Raw genomic sequence first — 20,663 nt, 5'->3', positions numbered from 1 at the left:
GGTTTTACCACTTACATCAGTAAAATGCATTAATGTATCTTTAAACGATGGGCTCTCCCGGTATCCACTCCACCTCCACCCCCATTGCTCCTTGTATGCTCTATCCTTACTCTAAGCACTATTATCTCCTGCACCTTTTTTCGGTAAAATGATAATGCTACTTCTTAGTCAACTGTATAGCCAGTCCTTAGCTGATTTTTTCCAATATTCTGGTAGGCTATTCCTTGGTTCTACTCATTCATATAGGATTTCATCCTTTTTCTTTAGGACCTTTCATTTCTGATAGTTTTATTTTTCAAGGTCATTTTCCGTTTTAGGACTGCCTTCTGGAACATAGTAACTCTGCCTAATTTAATATTACAAGATAATTTGGAAGCATAGTCTCAATTCCTTCATCCAGATCATCCATAAAAATGCATAATGGGTTATGTTTCCTGGCCAAATTAGTCAGTGCAAACTAACCTTGCATCCACCATAGCTATTAGCCACCTGGCATTAGCACAGCAAAGACCATTCTTCCCTAGTATGCCTATAAGGATGCTCATTTTGAGTGTTCCATTTACTCTTAAAATGATATTTGAGTTAGTAAGCTTATATATGTGAATGTCACATTGGATGGAATGAAAATAGATATAAAAGTAAATTGCTGTGATATTTTGTTTCATTATTTCCAGCATACAACATGTTTAAAAGTCTACCAATTACACGCACTTGACTGAAGACTTGCCTTCCTCTAATAAGGTTGTCTTCTAAGCACACATGCAGAATGGTGGGAGGAAAAGAAGAATTACCCTACAGTCAAACCTACCTTATCTACCCTGGGGACCAATGGGGGATGGGTATCTCAGGTGGATTCCCTCGTTCATTTACTTCACTAAATTTAAAATATTTTATTTCTTTTATTTTTTCAAAAATTTTTTTTCAGAGACAGAGTCTTGATGTGTCACCCAACCTGGAGTGCAGTGGTGCGATCATAGCTCACTGCAGGTTTGAACTCTTGGCCTCAAGCCATTTTCCCATCTCAAGCCTCCCAAAGCATTGGGATGACAGGTGTGAGCCACCGCACCTGGCCAAATTTTATTTCTATTGGATATTTTTTCCTCCAATGATTGTGTCACAAACATAAGAATAATTGGGAAATGTAGCTAAATAAATATGTAACTAGTGGGATATATTCTTATGTATTTAAGAAGTATTTACTACTCCTATTTATTTGATAAAGTTTTAGGAGGGAAAAGCATTTGTAAAAAATACAGGTATTAACAGAGCATGAGACTCTTAGCTACAGGGAAATAGCCATGGAAAGTACAAAGAAATTTAGGCTGTGGATAGAAATATAAATATCTCTACCACTAATGAATCCAGTCAACATAGTAAGGTTTCACTACAAAAAAATATGAAGATCTATGTAAATGAACACTTCACAAATCAATTGACTTTTAAAGATTAATATCACACAAATTTTAGTTATGGCCAGCATCAAAAACTAAGCAATACACAATTAAACATTAGCTATTGATATATTTGTTTCTTTCTAATGCACAAAATTGATTGGTTCTATCACTTCAATCATATAAAACACAAATATGATTTTTCTTATTCTTCAGTCTATATTATATGAGGACATTTACCTTTGCCACTGTTTTATAATGGAATGACTTAATGGGCTGTATATCAATTTGAGGCCTAGGCTTCTCAATCTTTAAAACTTTATTTCTCCTTACAAAAGTCATATATGTTCACTGTAGAAACTGAAGATAATCAAAAAGAAGAAAATAAAATATCTCATAATTCCAAGTTCTCTGAAGCAGAACTTAGCTTTCTGGCCTAACTTAGAAACAAATGTTAGACCAGGCCAGGCGCAGCAGCTCACGCCTGTAATCCCAGCACTTTCAGAGGCTGAGGCAGAAGGATCACTTGAGCCTGGGAGGTAGAGATTGCAGTGCGCCGAGATCACGCTGCTGCACTCCAGCCTGAGTGACAGAGCAAGGCTCTGTCTCAAAAAAGTTAATAAATAACTTCAGAGGCAACATAAGGCAAAAGTTAAGCTTCTGGAGAAATAGGGTATCTCTCTACTAAAAGAATACAACTCTAAAAAACACTTAATCTGTTTCCTGAGAATTAAGACCCCACAATTTCTCTACTGTTGGTGATACACAAGATGAGCAAGAAGTTAAAATAATTAATTTATAATTAAGTATAATTAACATTTAATTTTCAACTAAGTTTGAATTAAATGTCTACCGAGGTCTTTAATCCGAAAGGATACTTGGTCATAAATAAATTACTATTTCAATGAGAAAAGATCATTGAGACAGAATCAAATCAAATCAAATAGTAGAATCTGAGAGCCAGAGAGCTTGGAAAGATCATTGTGTCTGTATTAGTCAAAGATCTCCAGAGAAACAGAACCAATAGAATACATACACACACACACACACACGCAGAGAGACAGAGAGAGAGACTGATGTTAAGGAATTGGCTCACATGATTGTGGAGGCCAGCAAGTAACTCATGAAGGATTTCTATGTTACAATCTTGAGAATGAATTCCTTTTTTTCCAGAAAACCTTAGTTTTTTGCACTTAAGGCTATAAACTGATTCAATGAGGCCCACTTACATTATTTGGAATAATCTTTACTAAAAGTTAACTGATTGTAAATGTTAATCACATTTACAAAAGACCTCCACAACAACATCTAGACAAGTATTTGACTAAACTACAGGACAAATAACCTAGTTAAATTAACACAGAAAATTAACCATCATACTGTCTAACCCTAGTCTTTTTTTTTTTTCTTTTTTTTTGAGATAGAGTCTCACTCTGTCACCCAGGTTGGAATGCAGTGGTGCAATCTAGGCTCACTGCCACCAGGCCCAACTAATCTTTTGTATGTTTAGTAGAGATGGGGTTTCACCATGTTGGCCAGGCTGGCCTGGAACTCCTGAGCTCAAATGAACTGCCCACCTCAGCCTTCCAAAGTACTGGGAATATAGGTGTGATCCACCGTGTCTGTCCATCTAACTCTAGTCTTAAAGTGAGGAGATCAAGGCCTACAAAGGTTGGAGTATATAAGTTTTGAGTCGTGTTTTGCAAAGTAGCTACAAATATGGCACTTGGAATCAGACCCAAGTTCACTTTGAACACTTACATGGTGTGTTATTACTCATACTTAAACTCTCTGGGACACAGATTCCTCAGTATGTAATTCTAATAGGTTGATATTCTGGGGCAGTTGTGAGGATTAAGTGAGCTAATACATGTAAGATAACTAAGCCAGTGCCTGGAACATGGTAGACAATAAGTGTTACTTCATTCCTCTCTTCCTCCCTTTATTTCTTCTGTCCTCCCTCCTTTCCTAGTTTCCTTGCTTCCTTGCTTCATTCCTTCCTTCCTTCTACTCATCTACCAGCAACTGTGTATTTTATTCAATAAGGCAAATTCTATTGTATCCCAATCAACTCGGTAATCTATGGAAGTTCTTTGTAGGCCTTGATCTCCTCACTTTAAGACTAGAGTTAGTCTATGTAGTTATATGAGCAACAACCAGCAGATCCTAAGGTTGAAGCTGGGGCCTAGGAAATGTGGTTCTTAGAGCTGGCAGAATGACATGAGACTCAGAACCAGAACTGTTTGTTTATAAAACTATATAAATCCAAGCCTTCAAGTATAAATATAAGGTCAGCACACATATGTATGACATGTGTTGAGATCTTTCAGGCAAGATATTTAGGTTAGAAAGGTCACCATATCCTTTTGAACCCAAGTCAAAGAAGCCTGTTTCCATGGTTAACTAGCAGCAGCATTATGGGACACTCTGGCATGGATTATAAGACCCTTCCCTCTTGTCCAATTCTACCCGCTACCACTACCTTATTTGCAGAGGATTCTAAAATTCTCACTCATTTCATTTCAGTCAATAATACACGATAAGATAAATAAGCAAATGGCAATTATTCATTTGTTAGTGAATATTGAGTCAGACAATTAACAAGACAAAGAAAATTAAATCTTGGATATAGTCAGATGAAGTACAAATAAAATAGCACTAAAATGAAAGTAATAAAGATACATTATAAGCCTGGAACTTAGTTAAACTTCAGCCTTAATTTTCCAGTTACAAGTTTGGAAAAACCACGCTTTACTCTAGAATACAAGGCTTTTATACTTGATTTTCTATGTGGCCAGATTAAGTTGAACAATTTTCCATGCTATTATTTTTTAAAACAACAGAAGAAAAAGAGGAGGAGGGAGAGGAGGAGGAGAAAGAAAAAGAAAGAGACTGCCTATGCTGAAATGAAAATGGGGAAGACAATAGGCACATGGAATGAAGCAAAGATACAAACAGAGGGCCTTAAAATAACTGGGATTTGAAAGCTAATGTAATTCAGACAAGTGAGGCTTTCTATGGAATCTTCACCCTGTTCTGGATTCTCTTTCTGTCCCAGCTCTTTCTGTTTTTCAGCAAGCCATTCTTTCTCTTGTCTTCTTTTTAAGGCACCTGGTAGGCAACCCTTCCTAGTAAAATGGGATAGCTCCCTTGACCCTTTCGTGGGACTCATAAAGGGGTGGCTTGCTTACTCAGCCCACAGCTCTCAACTCCTTGCAGCTCTCAACTCCTTCACTTCACAGTGAAGTTAGCCAACTGTGCTAACTTCACTTAAGGTAGGTAAGTGAGTGCAGAGGCTGGGATGAGTGCTTCTGGGTGACCAGCAAGAGCAGAACTCTGTGCGAGCCCATGGAAGCGCCTAGGGGTTGCCCATGACCCCCAGTGCCCCTGAGGGCATGTGTTAAAGTGTACTGTCTTAGCTTTGCCATCCACGGATGGCTAAGTGTTTAACAGCTCTGTGTGACAGCGCTCTGTATCCTGAGCTCTTGTTCAGTGTCCAGGAAGAATCAGATCACACAAACAAATTGAACATGGTGTCCAGGAAGAATCAGATCACACAAACAAATTGAAGATGGTGAATGTGGAGCATTTTATCGAGCAGTGGAAGTGGCTCTCAGTGGGATGGAGAGCTGGAAAGGGATGGATTGGGAAGATAATCTTCCCCTGGAGTTCGGCTGTCCCTGACTGAAGTCTTCTTTGAGGTCCTCCCAACAAACTGTCCCTCTGAAATCAAGCTGCTTCTTTCCAATGTCTGACTGCTTCTTCTCGTCTCTCCTTCTCTGCTGCTCTGCTGGTGAGGCCTAGGATTTTTATAGGTACAGGATGGGGGTGTGGTGGGCCAGGGTGGCTTTGGAAAAGGCAACATTCAGGCAGGTAAACAGGAATGCATATTCTCACTTTGGGCCATAGGTCCAGGTTTGAGGATGTGACCCTCACTGGAAATCGCCCTCTTCTACCCAGTATTTCCCTACCTCCTGTCTGTATCATTAGGAAATAGAAAACTAAAGGCAATTCCTCTTTGGAGAGTATCTTTGAGGTGAAAGAGCCTAATTAAACAATAAAGGGCTCCTAATGGTAATTCCTCCATGCCCAACTCTTGACTTTTAGCGAAGATGCATCTGCATCTGGGGTGGTTAAGTATTTCTCAGCCAAGCCAACTGAGTAAGTTCTAGAGGCCCCCAGTCAGCCAGGTACTGATCTGGTTTCTAGGAAGTCCAGGCTGAAACAACTTAGCCATTAGACACAGAAAGCACAGTGCCTAGGGCTCACAATACTTTTAGGGGCCCGTGAACCTATTTTAATTTCTTTTAAAATCAGAATCTTTAAAAATGAATATAACAACAGGAATGTACTTAATGCCATTGAATTATATGCTAAAAAAGATTAAAATAGTAAATTTTACCTCATGTATATTTTATGTTATGCATATTTTACCACAATAAAAAAATGCAGATGTCATTTTGAAAAACAAACTCTGTAGAAACTCAAAGCTAAGCCTGGAAATGATGCTGATAATATAATATCCATAAACACCTCAGAGGAAAGAAACTGATGACAGCTGTTATACAGAAAATTTGTCTTAAAATAGGGCATAGAAGTCCAAGAGTACTTCCCAGTGGGGGATTAAAAAAAGAACACCGTGTGATAACAACACTCATTGGTATGTTAGTAATAATTTCAGAAGGGTTAAGAATAACGTGGTCACATCACATGGCCATAAAATACAGTAACGCAGTCAAAAATAGGTAAGGATTCAAACTGCGTAGAAGAGGGGAGAAAAGATGGGTATTTTTTACAAAATGAAAATGAGAAATATAGCCTAAAAAGATATTTCTTTTTAAAAAGCTTTTATTTTAAGTTCAGAGGTATATGTGCAGGTTTGTTTGTATAGGTAAATTTCATGTCATGAGGGTTTGGTGTACAGATTATTTTGTCACCCAGGTAATAAGCATAGTACCCAATACGTAGTTTAGATATTTCCTTAATAAGCTTTAAATCCAAAAAAAAAAAAAAAAAAAAAGGAGAATATAGTCTAACTCGGATTATTTTTGTCTTTATATCAACTCAGTTGTAAAATATATTTGTTTGTTTGTTCTAGTGGAGGAAGGGGCCCATGAAGGCAACAGTGCTTAGGGCCCAGGAAAGTCATAATGCAACCAGGAAGTCCAGAGGCTGAGACATCAGGGTCCCAGGGGACTTGGGGCCACAGCTCATTTCCAACCAGCACAGAAATCTCAATATTTTAGCAATGCCACATCCATACCAGTGCATACAGTCCCAGTAGTAGGACAGGCAATCCTGCCATTTCAGGGAATAACTGCTGTTAAAGGGATATAGTTTCTTCTTTACTCTGAAACAATACATGGATGCCTTGTCCATGTATTGTGAAACAATTCTCTGTTAAAAACTTTCTCAGTTTCTAACAGCCAGCTTTGGACCAGTTCTCTAATGTGCCTTCTTTCCAACTTTTCCGCTGTTCTGGTTCTTTGGGAGATGATGGAGGTACTTTCAAGAGAAGGTATCTTTAATTGAAATTGAGATGAGCTGTAATAAACATCCAGTTTAAGAGGAGAAGTTCAAAATAAACAGCTTGCAATTTTCTTCCATTTCCCTCCTTGGAAATGACACCATGGCTTCCTAATCCTCTGTATTTCTTTACCAGTGCTTAGAGCTATGGAATGATAACCTGCATTCCCTTTACTTTCTATAATGCTGTCCCACTTTATACAAATGTGGATTAAGGAAATGTAAGGGACCATAATATAAAAATTAATCAAGTCTCAATTTATGCACAACATTTGAGATAATATAAATCCAAATATTTTCAGATTTCTTCAAAACTTGCATAATTGCAGATGTAGTAGACTGAATGAATGGTGAACTGCGTTCATGGCAAGGCCACATGGTGAAGTCTCTAGCAAGAAAATATTCTCTCCTTTTTCAGTATGTGTGAATTATACACTTGTTTATGTGCATGACAACATCTGTTAGAGTTCAATCACTATTCTCTGTTATTTAACTATCCACTATTATTATAATTAAAAATTATTTGTATCCAATAACAATGTCATGCAAGCATTCATTAAATGTGGGTGTCAGAAGCAGCGCTAAAAACATGCCTCAAAATCAATTGCCTTGGAAAAGACATTAGAAGTAAGTGAACAAAATTGCAAATAAAGGCAAACAACTGTCATGGTATGCTGTGCTGTTAATGTGGAAACAAATAACATGAGAAATATTAGAAATAATGCTGAAAAAATTAAAAGCATAAATATATAATGCAATGGTTAATGATTTATGTGCCCTGAAAGTACATCCCACGTTATTTATATTTATAATATTTAGTCCTTTGAAATTTGTGAGTTTTTAATTAGATTTCTTTTATTTAAAGATACAGCCAAATCACATGTAAATAAGAAAATGGACCTGAAATGCATTTTAAAATAATATGTTTCTTTCCTTGTGGTTTTTCTGATGATAAACGATCACACTTGTTACATTGGATAATTCTAAAAAGTGTAAAGATGAAGAAAATCACCTAGAATCTCAACATTCATTGGCCAACTGTGCTAGCATTTTGGCAGTTTCCCTAGTTTCTAAAATTTTCTCTATATTTTTATGTAGTTTGGATAAAATATACATGCAACTTTGTAACTTAATTTTTTTACCCTTAAATGAAGATTTATCAAGACACTAAGAACTATCTATGGAGATTATAAAGGCTGCACAATATCTCATCATATGACTATAACATACTTGATTAATACTACTTCTAATGTTACAGCCCAATGGATTCTTCTTGCCTGCCATCCCCCAAAAAACAATACATTGAGAACAGCAGGTGTTGCAGCAAAGAAAGAGTTTAGTTATCACAGGACCAGCCAAGCAGAAGGACAGGAGAAATTTCTCAAATCTACCTTCCCAATAATTCAGAGGCTAGGGTTTTTAAGAATAATTTGGTGGGCTAGGGCCTGGGGAACTGAAAAGATTGGCTGAGAATGAAATCACAGGGGTGTCTAAACTCTCTTTGCATAGCTGAGTCGGTTCCTAGAAGAGGATCTCAGGACCAGGGAACATTTCTCTGACTGCTGAAATGCTAAATCTGAAAAATATCTCAAAGACCAGTTCTTTAGGTTTCACAATAGTGAAGTTATCTGGGAGTAGTTGGGGAAGTTATAAATCTTGTGACCCCCGTTAAATGGATCTGGAGCAGTAAGCAACGTATAGAAAAGCAAGTTAAGCAATGCCAGGTCATTATTTAACTATGCCTATTCTTTAGCAAAGTTCAAGCCCTTACCATAAGTCTAACCTTGTGACCTTTTGTTAGTATTTACAAATACGGTTTCCGTTTTTGAACGAGGGTATCAGTTCAGAAAAAGAACTATTATGGCCTCCACACAAGAAGGAGCAAAAGCAGCTGAGCCTGGTAGAAGCAAGATGGACTCAGTTATGTCACATTTCCCTTCTTACTATAATTTTTGCAAAGGCAGTTTCAGTAATACTAAATATTTAGGTACTTTCCAAGTTTTGTCATCATAAATAATTCAGTGATGAATATATTTGCGTATGAATTTTATTGCTAGTTTCAATTACTTTTCTTTGGGGAAGTTTCCTAGAAAAGGAATTATTAGGTCAAATGGTTTGTTTTTTTTTCCTTTTTGAGACCGAGTCTCACTCCATCACCCAGGCTGGAATGCAGTGGCACGATCTCTGCTCACTGCAACCTCTGCCTCCCGGTTTCAAGAGATTCTCCTGCCTCAGCCTCCCAAGTAGCTGGAATTACAGACACGCACCACCACATGTGGCTAATTATTGTATATTTTTAGTAGAGACAAGGTTTCGCCACATTGGCCAGGCTGGTTGCAAATGTCTGACCTCAAGTGATCCACCTGCCTCGGCCTCCAAAAGTGCTGGGATTACAGGCCTGAGCCACCATGCCTAGCCTCAAATAGTATTTTTTGAAAACATTGACAATTTTATTCTCAAAAGAAAAATATTTTTGTCTTAATTCATATTGTTTATTATTTGTAAAGGGGGTATGTTCCCTATATTTACTAGTTAGTTGATTATATTTCCTACTTTGTAAAATGCCCATATATTTCCTTTGCTCATTTCTCTAGGGTCATTAACATTTCTCCTGCCAATATGTATGAGTTCTATATAAATTAAGTGTATTAAACAATAAACTACCACATTTGCTGTTTCTATGTCTTAAATATTATTTTTTAATAGAAAAATATAAATCAGAATGTAGCATATAATGAAGGTGGTGTCCTAAACCCCTTACTTCCCTAAATCGGTTATGCTACCTTTTCAAAACATTTCTGATTATTCTCATCTGTTTATCCTTTCAAATAATTCCTGGAATCTTCAAATTCTCATAGAAAACAAAATCCATTGGGATTTCATTATATTAAACTTATAAATTTGGTTTATAGTTAGTTTAGTTTTCCAGTTCCCTAAAATGGTAGCTATTCCTTTTTATTTGAGATATCTGCCTCAGTCATGTTTTGGTTCATATTTTAAAACAAACAGATAATGGCTTCAATTTCTTCTTGTGGATCCTCAAGGGTTGCAGTCAGATGGAAGCCAGAGCTGGAGTCCAGGCTCTGCTAAGCTGATTATCCATGATGGCTTCCTCACTCGTAAGTCAAGCTTGCCAGTGTCCCTCCCACGGCCTCTCCCTCCAACAGAGTAGCCTGGATTCTCTGGTGGCTCAGAGCTTAAAAGGTGGAGGCAATCTTAAAGCTAGGCTTAGAACAGGCACACAGTCACTTTTGCCATGTTCTACTGATCACCTCAACTCGAGATGGAGGAATCCTCACCTTCAATGGTGAGTGGCTTGTGCCAACAGGAAGGTCTGCTGTCTTTGGAGATAAACTGCCACATTATCTTTTATTGATCTTGGTGAAACTTTCCTCATTAAAGAATTTTGAATTTGTGTTGCTAATAATAATTTGTATGCTTTTTTCTTTTATAATTTATTAACTGTTAGTGTTGATGTGAAGGAAAGCTATTGTCTTATTTATTCTAATTACTTCTCAGCTTAATATCTTGGTTCTCCTGAACAGATAATTATACTATTGGAAAATAAGACGTTTTTCTCTTCTTTACCAATAGTTAAATATCTTATTTCTATCTCATGTCTACTGCCCTGGTTAAGATTTCCAGAACAAGGCTAATTGGAAGCAGCCTTGTTTTGTTTCTGTTGCATAATTTGTAAAGTACAAATACATTCAAGTTATAAACCGGACGTTCTTAAATTAACATACATATTTCCCAGAGCTATATTAAGCCACTTTTTTTAATGTGTTGATGCAATACAAATGAATAGAAAGTGGGTTCTTATTCCAGATAAATTGAATTCAGAGAGGGGACAAGTAAACAAGATGAGGAAGAAAGTGTCTAATATATTTTAGATACTGCAATATTTTTCCCTGAAATCGATGAACATCCAAAAATAAATCATAACCATAAAATATTGTCATGATTCTAATAAACAGCTAATATCTCAAAATAAATGTAAAATATCATAAGCTTTAGCAATTTCTCCTTTCTTCCCAAGTTTGACTATACTAGGTGCAAATAATCACTTCAAGTATACAAATAGGTAGAAGACTACGGCTCTTGTACTCACATGTGGCTGATAATCATATGGTGGAACATAATCTTCTGAGTATGTTGTCAATGCACACCTAAGAGGGATAAGTCAATGAGGAAAGAATGACTTCAAAAAAGAAAAATATTTTAAATTTTTATTGGTATACACTTTACATGAAATAAAAACATTTCAGGAAGGATTGGCCCTAATCAAAATTTAAAACCCCATAACTGTCCCAGCCTCTGTATATAGTGTTACCCACCAGCAGCAGGGTACCCCCTACTTCAATTTCAGCAGTCTCCCTTATCCTTAGGGAATATGTTCCAAGACCCCTAAGTGGATGTCTGAAGCCTCCGATAGTATTGAATCCAATTGCTGTCAATTAGAACACATTACTGTTCACGTTTTCTACCCACAAATATAGTGCCTTTTTCATCTTAGCTAAGGACTTATCAAGCACTATGGCCTTCGCTGTTGCAGTTTGAGGTACAACAGCAAAACTAGCATGAATTTTTCTTTTCTTCCTTATAATTGCAAGGATAAAAGATTCGTTTTTACCATAGGTCTTAGCAACCTCAGCCTACGATTTTTTTTTCTCTCCTTAAGTTGAGAACTTTCATCTTTAAGCACCTAAAGTGCTTAAAGGAAGCACTTGACAGCTTCTCTTTAGCATATCTGAATGCCTGCACCACCACTCTTGCACTCTAGACCCATCATCAAGTAAAATAAGGGTTACTTGAACACAAGCACTGCAATACCATGACAATCTAATAATGAAGAAGGCTACTAAGTGACTAACAGCCAGGGACAGTAGACAGTGTGGAGACAGTGGACAAAGGGAGGATTCATGTCATGAACTGGATGAAGCCAGATGACACAAGATTTTGTGGCGCTACTCAGAGCCACCTGCAATTTAAAACTTTACAAATTGTTCATTTCTGAAATTTTCTGTTTAATATTTTCAGATTGCAGTTGACCTCATGTAACTGAAACTGTGGAAAACAAAACTATGAATAAGGGGAGACTACTGTACTTCCAATTTAGCACCACTTACTACTCTCCTGTACTAATGATATTTGTGAAAACCCAGGCTCAAGTCCCTGAGCTCAGGAGCTCTGCATTCCAAGGATTCTCTTTATCACCAACTTCCTGCCTCTATGAGCTTTTTGACCCACATTCTTTGCCAGGTGACTGCTGAAGAATAGTGGAGGACAGCCAGATGGACTGAGATTACATAGCATCCCCAACCTCCACCCCATTAAACACACAGAAATGCTGGATGAAATACATCCACGCTCATCCCCCAAAGTCTACTAGTATAGCCAAGCCCAAAAGGGAAACCCTGAGGTGGTAGAACTGAAGAGGATAGTCATTACAATGGGAAACCATAAACTGATGTGGAGTTCGACCCACACATCTAGAGTAAGAGACTTGGCCTTAGATTCACAGGAGGCAGAGAGCTAAATTTCAACTATAGCCAAGAATCTGTAAAGGCTATACCTCCATATAAAAGAAACTAGAGAAACCTCAGCTACCAGTCCAGAGAAACCTGCAAGAAAGTTTCTCTCTGCTTGAGTTCACGGTGGGGGAAAAATTATTCTCTTATGAGAAATTAAAACCCCACCTCCATTCCTGGCAATATTATGGGACTGTATGGCCAAAGAAACTCCTCTGAGTATTGCATACTGTAAAACCAGGGTAAAAGGAAATTTTAAGAAGTTTTAATGCATGGCTGAGCTGGTGAGAAAGTAACAGAACCCCAAAAAGAATCCGAAAATAACAAGTCCAACTTAGACAGGCTATTGGATACCCCGGTGGTAACCACCAATTCTTGCCAGGCCCTCAGGGTGTGATTTCCTGAGTAGTAGCAGCAGTACCTATAGAAATGCGAATACTTGGGTCCCACCACAAAACAACTAAACTAGAAACTCTAAGGGTGGGACCCAGCAATGCATATCTTAGCAAGCCCTTCAGGTGATTCTGATGTACACTAGAGTTTGAGTACTAATGATTAAAACAACAAAAATTAGAAATGTAACTTTCAAACCGTCAAATGGGTTTTTTTTAAAGACAAATCTAATAGAAGTCAGGAAAGGAGAATAAAAGGAACAGGGGACATTATTTTTGCTCATAAAACAAATTAAAATCATAAAAATAAAATTAAATATCTTAGGAATTATAATAAAAATAAAGGGGTTAAACCTATCCATGGAAATATTTTCTCAGACTTAAATTGAACATCAAACTGTATTAAAAAAAAAAAAAAAGAAAACTCCTACTTGTCATGTTCGGTGGCATGTGTCTATGGTCCCAGCTACTCAGGAGGCTGAGGCAGGAGGGTCGATTGAGCCCAGGAGTTCTGAGCTATAGTGCTGTATGCCTATGGGCTGTAAGTTCAACATCAGTATGGTGACCTCCCAGGAGCAGGACCACCAGATTGCCTAAGGAGGGGTGAAACAGCACAGGTCAGAAAGGGAGCAGGTCAAAACTCCTATGCTGGCTGGCTCAGTAGCTTGCACCTGTACTCCCAGCTACTCAGGAAGCTGAGGAAAGAGATCTCTTAAGGCCAGGAGTTCGAGGCTGCCAAGAGCTACAGCAGCACCAGCCCAGGTGACAGAGAGAGACCTGTCTCTAAAACAAAAACAATTTTTAATGATCAACTACCTGCTTTTATACCTAAAATAAAATTACTTTCAAAGAAGCTTGAAAGTAAAAGTATATAAAAATATATACCAATGCGTGGAAATTAAAATATATACTTCTCAGTGACCAGTGGGTTAATGAAAAAATTAAGAAGGAAATTGAAAAATTTCTTAAAACAAATGACAATGAAAACACAACATACCAAAACTTAAGGGATACAGTGAAAGCAGTACTAAGAGGGAAATTTATAGCTGTAAGTGTCTACATCAAAAAAGAAGAAAAACCTCAAATAAATAACCTATTGATGCATCTTAAAGAACTAGAAAAGCAAGAGCAAACTGAATCCAAAATTAGTAGAAGAAATGAAATAATAATCAGAGTAGAAATAAATGAATTTGAAATGAAGAAAACAATACAAAAGAATGATTTTTAAAAAACTGTTTTTTAAAAAAGATAAACAAAATTGACAAACCTTTAGCCAGACTAAGAAAAAAAGAGAGAAAACCCAAATAAATAAAATCAGAGATGAAAAAGGAGACATTACAACTGATAGGGCAGAAATTCAAAGGATCATTAGTGGCTACTTCCGGAAACTATATGCCAATAAATTAGAAAATCTAGAAGAAATGGGCAAACTCCTAGACACATACAACCTACCAAGACTGAACCATGAAGAAATCCAAGACCTGAACAGGCTAGTTGACAGAGCAGGTGCATCACCATCTTGGACAAACACCGCCATTTTAAAGTTCACTTTGCTCAAAAACTGCCTAAATCCAAAGGGCATCAGCCTAATGGCTAAGGTCAGCATGATCATAAACCACAAATGACATCTCCAACCAGAAACATTCCAACCTTAAGATAAACCCCTCCCCAACCAGAGAGACGTCAGCCCCAAGATAACCACCCCTCTGACCACAGTCATTCCAACTCCACAATAAACTTCTCCCCAACACAGAAACATTCCAAGCCTATGATAAGTTCTCTAGCCCTGAACCTTTAAATACTCTTAGTCTGTATGAGAGAATGCTCCTGACAGAAATCTGCCAGAAGCCCCTCTCAGGTTGATTCTCCAAAATAAACCTGTCTTTGACTGTTGAGCCACTTTTTGTGTTTCTTTCCTCTTTCTTTAACTCTTACACCAATAACAAGTAATGAGATCAAAGATAAAAAATCTCCCAGTAAAGAAAAGCCCAGGACATGAGGGCTTCACTGCTGATTTCTACCAAACATTTAAAGAACTAATACCAATCCTACTCAACTATTCTGAAATACAGAGGCAGAAGGAATACTTCCAAATTCATTCTAAGAGGCCAGTATTACCCTGATTCCAAAACCAGACAAAGACATATCAAAAAAAAAAAACTACAGGCCAGTATCTCTAATGAATATTGATGCAAAAATCCTCAACAAAATACTAGCAAACCAAATTCAACAACATGTTAAAAAAGTCATTCATCATGACCAAGTGGGATTTATCCCAGAGACACAAGGATGGTTCAACCTATGCAAATCTATCAGTGTGATACATCATATCAACAGAATGAAGGATAAAAATTATACAGTCATTTCAATTGATGCAGAGAAAGTATTTGATAAAAGTTCAACATCCCTTTATGATAAACATCCTCAAAAAATTGAGCATAGAAAGAACATACTTCAACATAATGAAAGCTGTATATGACAGACCCACAGCTAGTGTCCTACTGAATGGGGAAAAACTGAAAGCCTTTCCTCCAAAATCTGAAATACAACAAGGATGGCCACTTTCACCACTGTTATTCAACATAGTACTGGAAATCTTAGCTAGAGCAATTAGACAAGAAAAAGAAATAAAGGGCATCCAAATTGGAAAGGAAGAAGTCAAATTATTCTTGTTTGCACATGACATGATCTTATATTTAGAAAATCCTAAAGACCACCAAAAAACTATACTGATAAACAAATTCAGTAAATTTAGAACAATAAACAAATTCAGTAAAGTTGCAGAATACAAAGTCAACGTACAAAAATCAGTGGCAGATCGGCCATGGTGGCTCATGCCCTCAGCACTTTAGGAGGCCAGATGGGTGGATCAACTGAGGCCAGGAGTTCAAGACCAGCCTGGGCAACATGGTGAAACCCAGCTTCTAAAAAAATACAAAAATTAGCCAGGTGTGGTGGCACACACCTGTAATCCCAGCTATTCAGGTGGCTGAGGCAGGAGAATTGCTTGAACTTGTGAGGCAGAGGTTGCAGTGAGCCATAATCGCACTACTGCACCCCAGCATGGGTGACAGAGCAAGATTGTCTCAAAAAAAAAAATCAGTGACATTTCTATACATTAACAGTGAACAATCTGAAAAAGAAATAAAAAAAACCTAATCCCATTTACAATAGCCACAAATAAAATTAGATACCTAGGAATTAACCAAAGATGTGAAAGATCTCTACAACGAAAACTATAAAACATGGATGAGAGAAATTGAAGAGAACACCACAAAACGGAAAACTATTTTATGTTCATGGCTTGGAAAACTCAATATTGTTAAAATGTCCATATTACCCAGAGCAATCTACAGATTCAATGCAACTCCTATCAAAATACCAATGACATCTTTTATGGAAATAGAAGAAACAATTCTAAAGTTTATATGGAATAACAAAAGACACAGAATAGCAAAAGCTATCCTGAGCCAAAAGAACAAAACTAGAGGAGTCACATTATTTGACTTCAAATTATGCTACAAAGCTATAGTAACCAAAACAGCATGGTACTGGCATAAAAACAGACACACAGACCAATGGAACAGAATACAGAACCCAGAAACAAATCCACATGCCTACAGTGAATTCATTTTTGAGAAAGGTGCCAAGAACAGACACTGGAGAAAAGACAGTCTCTTCAACAAATGATGCTGGGGAAACTGGATTTCCAAATGCAGAAAATGAAACTAGACCCCTATCTCTCACCATATACAGAACTCAAATCAAAATGGATTATCTACGACCTCAAACTATGAAACTACTACAAGAAAACATTGGGAAAAATCTCCAGGGCATTGGTCTGGGCAAAGATTTCTTGAGCAATACTCCACAAGCACAGGCAACCAAAGCAAAAGTAGACAAATGGGATGACATCAAGTTAAAAAACTTCTGCATGGCAAAGGATACAATCAACAAAGCGAAAGGATAACCCACAGAATTGGAGAAAATATTTACAAACTACCCAACTGACAAGGGATTAGTTACCAAAATATTTAAAGAGCTCAAACAACTCTATAGGGAAAAAAAAATCTAATAATCCTATCAAAAAATGGGTCAATGATTTGAATAGACATTTCTCAAAAGAAGACATACAAGTGGCAAATAGGCATATGAAAAGGTGCTCAACATCATTGATCATTACAGAAATGCAAACCAAAACTACAATGAGATATCATCTCACGACGGTTAAAATGGCTTATATCCACAAGACAGGCAATAACAAATGCTGGTGAGGATGTGGAGAAAAGGGAACCCTTATATATTGTTGTAAGAATGTAAATTAGTACAACCACTGTGGAGAACAGTTTGGAGGTTCCTCAAAAAGCTAGCAATTGAGCTATTATATGATCCAGCAATCCCACTGCTGGGTATATATGCAAAACAAAGGAAATCAGTATATCAAAGAAATATCTGCACTCCGAAGTATGTTGCAGCACTGCTCACAGTAGCCAAGACTGGGAAGCAACCTAAGGATTCATCAACAGGTGAATGGATAGAGAAAATGTGGTACTTGTAGACAATGAAGTACTATTCAGCCATTAAAAATAATGAGATTCTGTCTTTTGCAACAACGTTGATAGAACAGGAGATCACTATGTTAAGTGAAATAAGCCAGGCACAAAAAAAAAACAAATATCACATGTTCTCATGTATTTGAGGGATCTACAAACCAAAACAACTGAACTCATGGACATAGATAGTAGAAGGATGGTTACCAGAGGATGGGAGGGATAGTCAGGGCAGGGAAGGGGTGGCACAGTGGGGAGCTGGGATGGTGAATGGGTACAAAAAATAATAGAGAGAATGAGTAAGACCTAGTATTTAATAGCACGACATGGGGACTATAGTCAATAATAATTTAATTGTACATTTTAAAATAACTAAAAGAGTATAATTGGATTGTTTGTAACACAAAGGATAAATCCTTGAGAGGATGGATACCCAGTTTTTCATGATGTGATTATTATGCATTGCATGCCTGTACCGAAATATCTCGTGTATTCTATAAATACGTACACCTACTATGTACCCATAAAAATTAAACATAAAATTTAAAAAAATAAACCAAAACAAACAAAAATATATAAAAGTATATACAGTGCTATGTGAGAGACCAAAATAGATGTCCCTTTATCAACTAAGAGAGAACCTAAGGTTAAAAAAAAAACAAAAAGTTACCTATGGGTTGGGGATTCAGGGATGGTTTGGAACGGCAAATTTCTAAATTCTCACTAAATATCCTAACAATAGGAGATATCAGGCCAATTGTCTTAATTCTGACTTACAATCCAAACCACTATGACTCTAATTGGATAAAGGACGGGCCTTACAAACTTTCTTCTCTGATAAGCAATTGCAGACCTTTAACCAGTTTCAGCCAGCTGATAGAGGCTGTGCATAAACTGTCTTTGGATCCTGAAGTTCACCCTTTGATACAGCCAAATTCCACCTCATTTTAACGTTAAAACCTAGTCCCAAAGTGAACGTAGGAAGTATGCCATATACATATTTATCCATTATATATGCACACAGCTCCCTCATAAATACGTATAGCTTTTCCCCCGAACCTCCTGAATATGCATGATTCAGGCCCTGTGAGGCATGAAACCCAGCCTGTGCTTCCCCTCGTCCATGCTGGAGAATTTCTCTTACCAGCTTCCAAACCAATATCTCCAATAAAGCTCTCCTTTCTACTATTTAGCCATCCTGGTGGTCTTTTGGTCAACAACAGCAAATATTAACCAAAGGAAATTGAATTCTTATAATAATATCCTATGTAAGAGACTTTGAGCAAAAATTACTGGTTACAAAGATCATTATCTACTGATTAAAAGAGCAAGTCACCAAGAAAGTATGTAACAATCTTATGTCAATAAACCTAACAACATATAGAATATTGACACTGTTTGGATATTTGTCCCTGCCCAATCTCACGTTGAATTGTAATTCCCAATACTGGAGGTGAGGCCTGGTGGGAGGTGTTTGGGTCATGGAGGCAGATCCCTCATGGCCTGGTGCCATCTTCATAATAGTGAGTGGGTTCTCGCACTATCTGGTCATATAAAAGTGTGTAGCTCCTGCCCCCCAACTCTTTTGCTTGCTCCTGCTTCTGCCATGTGATGTGCCTGCTCCCCCTTCACCTTCTGCCATGAGTAAAAGCTCCCTGAGGACTCCCTAGAAGCTGAGCAGATGGCAGCACCATGTTTCCTGTAAAGCCTGTAGAACTGTGAGCCAATTAAACCTCTTTTCTTTATAAATTACCCAGTCTCAGGGATTTCTTTATAGCAATGCAAGAACAGCCTAATACAAATATGTAAGGCAAAAATAGACCAGAATCACAGAAATAAAATGACAAATCCACATTTATGCAGGAAGGTTGTAACACACATTTCTCAACCCTTTGGTTCCTTAAATCCAAATCTCTACATACATCCTCCAAAACCATACAGGTCAACAGTAAAGCAAATAAAACTACACAATTGCCCACAGGTAGAGCATAGTGAGGGATAGGGAATACCACAAACTTCAATTTACATGTAGGTAGAACAGTCCAGAATCAGTAGAGCCAAATCAGAGCCCATGCTGAAACAGAATCAGGCGGGCATTATATGGAAGACAGGAGAGGTGGCAAGTCTCTAGCAGGGGTGGAACACAGAGGTCAGCACCCACAGAAAGAGAACACCCTTCCCTGATGAGGAAATCATGAGAACAGGTCTGAGACCAGAAGATCTGAAGCATGACTTTTCAAGGAAGTATCCAGGACCACAGTTATAGTCTTGGGAAGACACTGCTTCTGGGGAGGAGCGGGGCAACTAGAAGGTAAAGAAAAATAAAAAATAAAACACAAGAAAATAAGGATCCTAGGGCTATAAGATAGTATCATGATTATCAGTAAACATCACTCCCTCCTATGTTTCACCACCCCAGAAACGTGTCATTAATTAAATAAGCCTCACTTCACTGTTAGAACTGAAGAGGGCACTCTTGAACTAAGATATTGAGCAAACTGCCCAAAGTTTTCATTCCTCCTGGATAGAATTATCTATGATTGCTGCTAGTCCAGGAAAATCCATCATACTTTAATTGAACAGAACAAGGCAACATTACTATGAGAAGAACACAATAAATAAGAATAAAAACTAAGCTCATGAAAATTCTCCCCTGAAATATTCCCAGTCACAGAAGTCCTCCATTAGCATTTCTATTCAATAATGCACTAGGAGCCTAGAAAATGCAGTAAAACAAGAAAAACCAGCAAAATCAACATTAGCAAATAGCATAATTGGAATAAGGAAACAAAATTATCATCTTCCATGGATGACAAACTTGTTTACATTTTAAAAAATATAAGAGAATCTACAAATTATAACAATAGGCAAGTTTCAGCAAGGTTGTTGGATAAAAGATCAATATACAAAAATAGCATAGCCATATACCTGCAACAAGAAATTAGCATAATCAAAGTAGGAAAATCCCATTTATACTTGCAACAAAATATCTAAGTTTCCTATAAGAATACATGTAACAGAAGATATACAAGACATTTATGGGGAAAATACAAAATGTTGTGGAAAAACAAAATAATTTATGTATGTGTGGAATGGTGGATATAATGATAGCAATTATTCCATCTAAAAAATTTAAAGCACTGCCAATCTAAACACCAATAAGGTGTTTTGTAGAACTTGACGAACAAATCCTAATAGTCATATGACTCTATGAAGTGCCAAAGAGACTCAGTATAAAAATAGACCAATTGAGAAAATGTAAAGCCTAGAAGC

At 37.3% G+C, this 20,663-nt stretch overlaps 1 protein-coding gene across 2 annotated transcripts in view; it reads right to left on the bottom strand.

The window, feature by feature from the left end:
• CFAP95 (cilia and flagella associated protein 95) overlaps positions 1 to 20,663 on the bottom strand; it is an 83,534-nt gene that overhangs the window by 8,902 nt on the left and 53,969 nt on the right. The window contains exon 5 of one of the 2 annotated variants that reach the window (XM_024252459.3): positions 11,029 to 11,086. The exons of the other annotated variant lie outside the window; for it this stretch is intronic. Within the exon in view, the coding sequence (XP_024108227.3) occupies positions 11,029 to 11,086 (58 nt within the window). The remainder of the gene's footprint in view (positions 1 to 11,028; positions 11,087 to 20,663) is intronic. 2 annotated transcript variants of the gene reach the window in all.

Source organism: Pongo abelii, chromosome 13, assembly GCF_028885655.2.
Source record: "Pongo abelii isolate AG06213 chromosome 13, NHGRI_mPonAbe1-v2.0_pri, whole genome shotgun sequence".
Taxonomy (NCBI): Eukaryota; Metazoa; Chordata; class Mammalia; order Primates; family Hominidae; genus Pongo; species Pongo abelii.
This window is presented reverse-complemented; position numbering and strand designations above follow the sequence as displayed.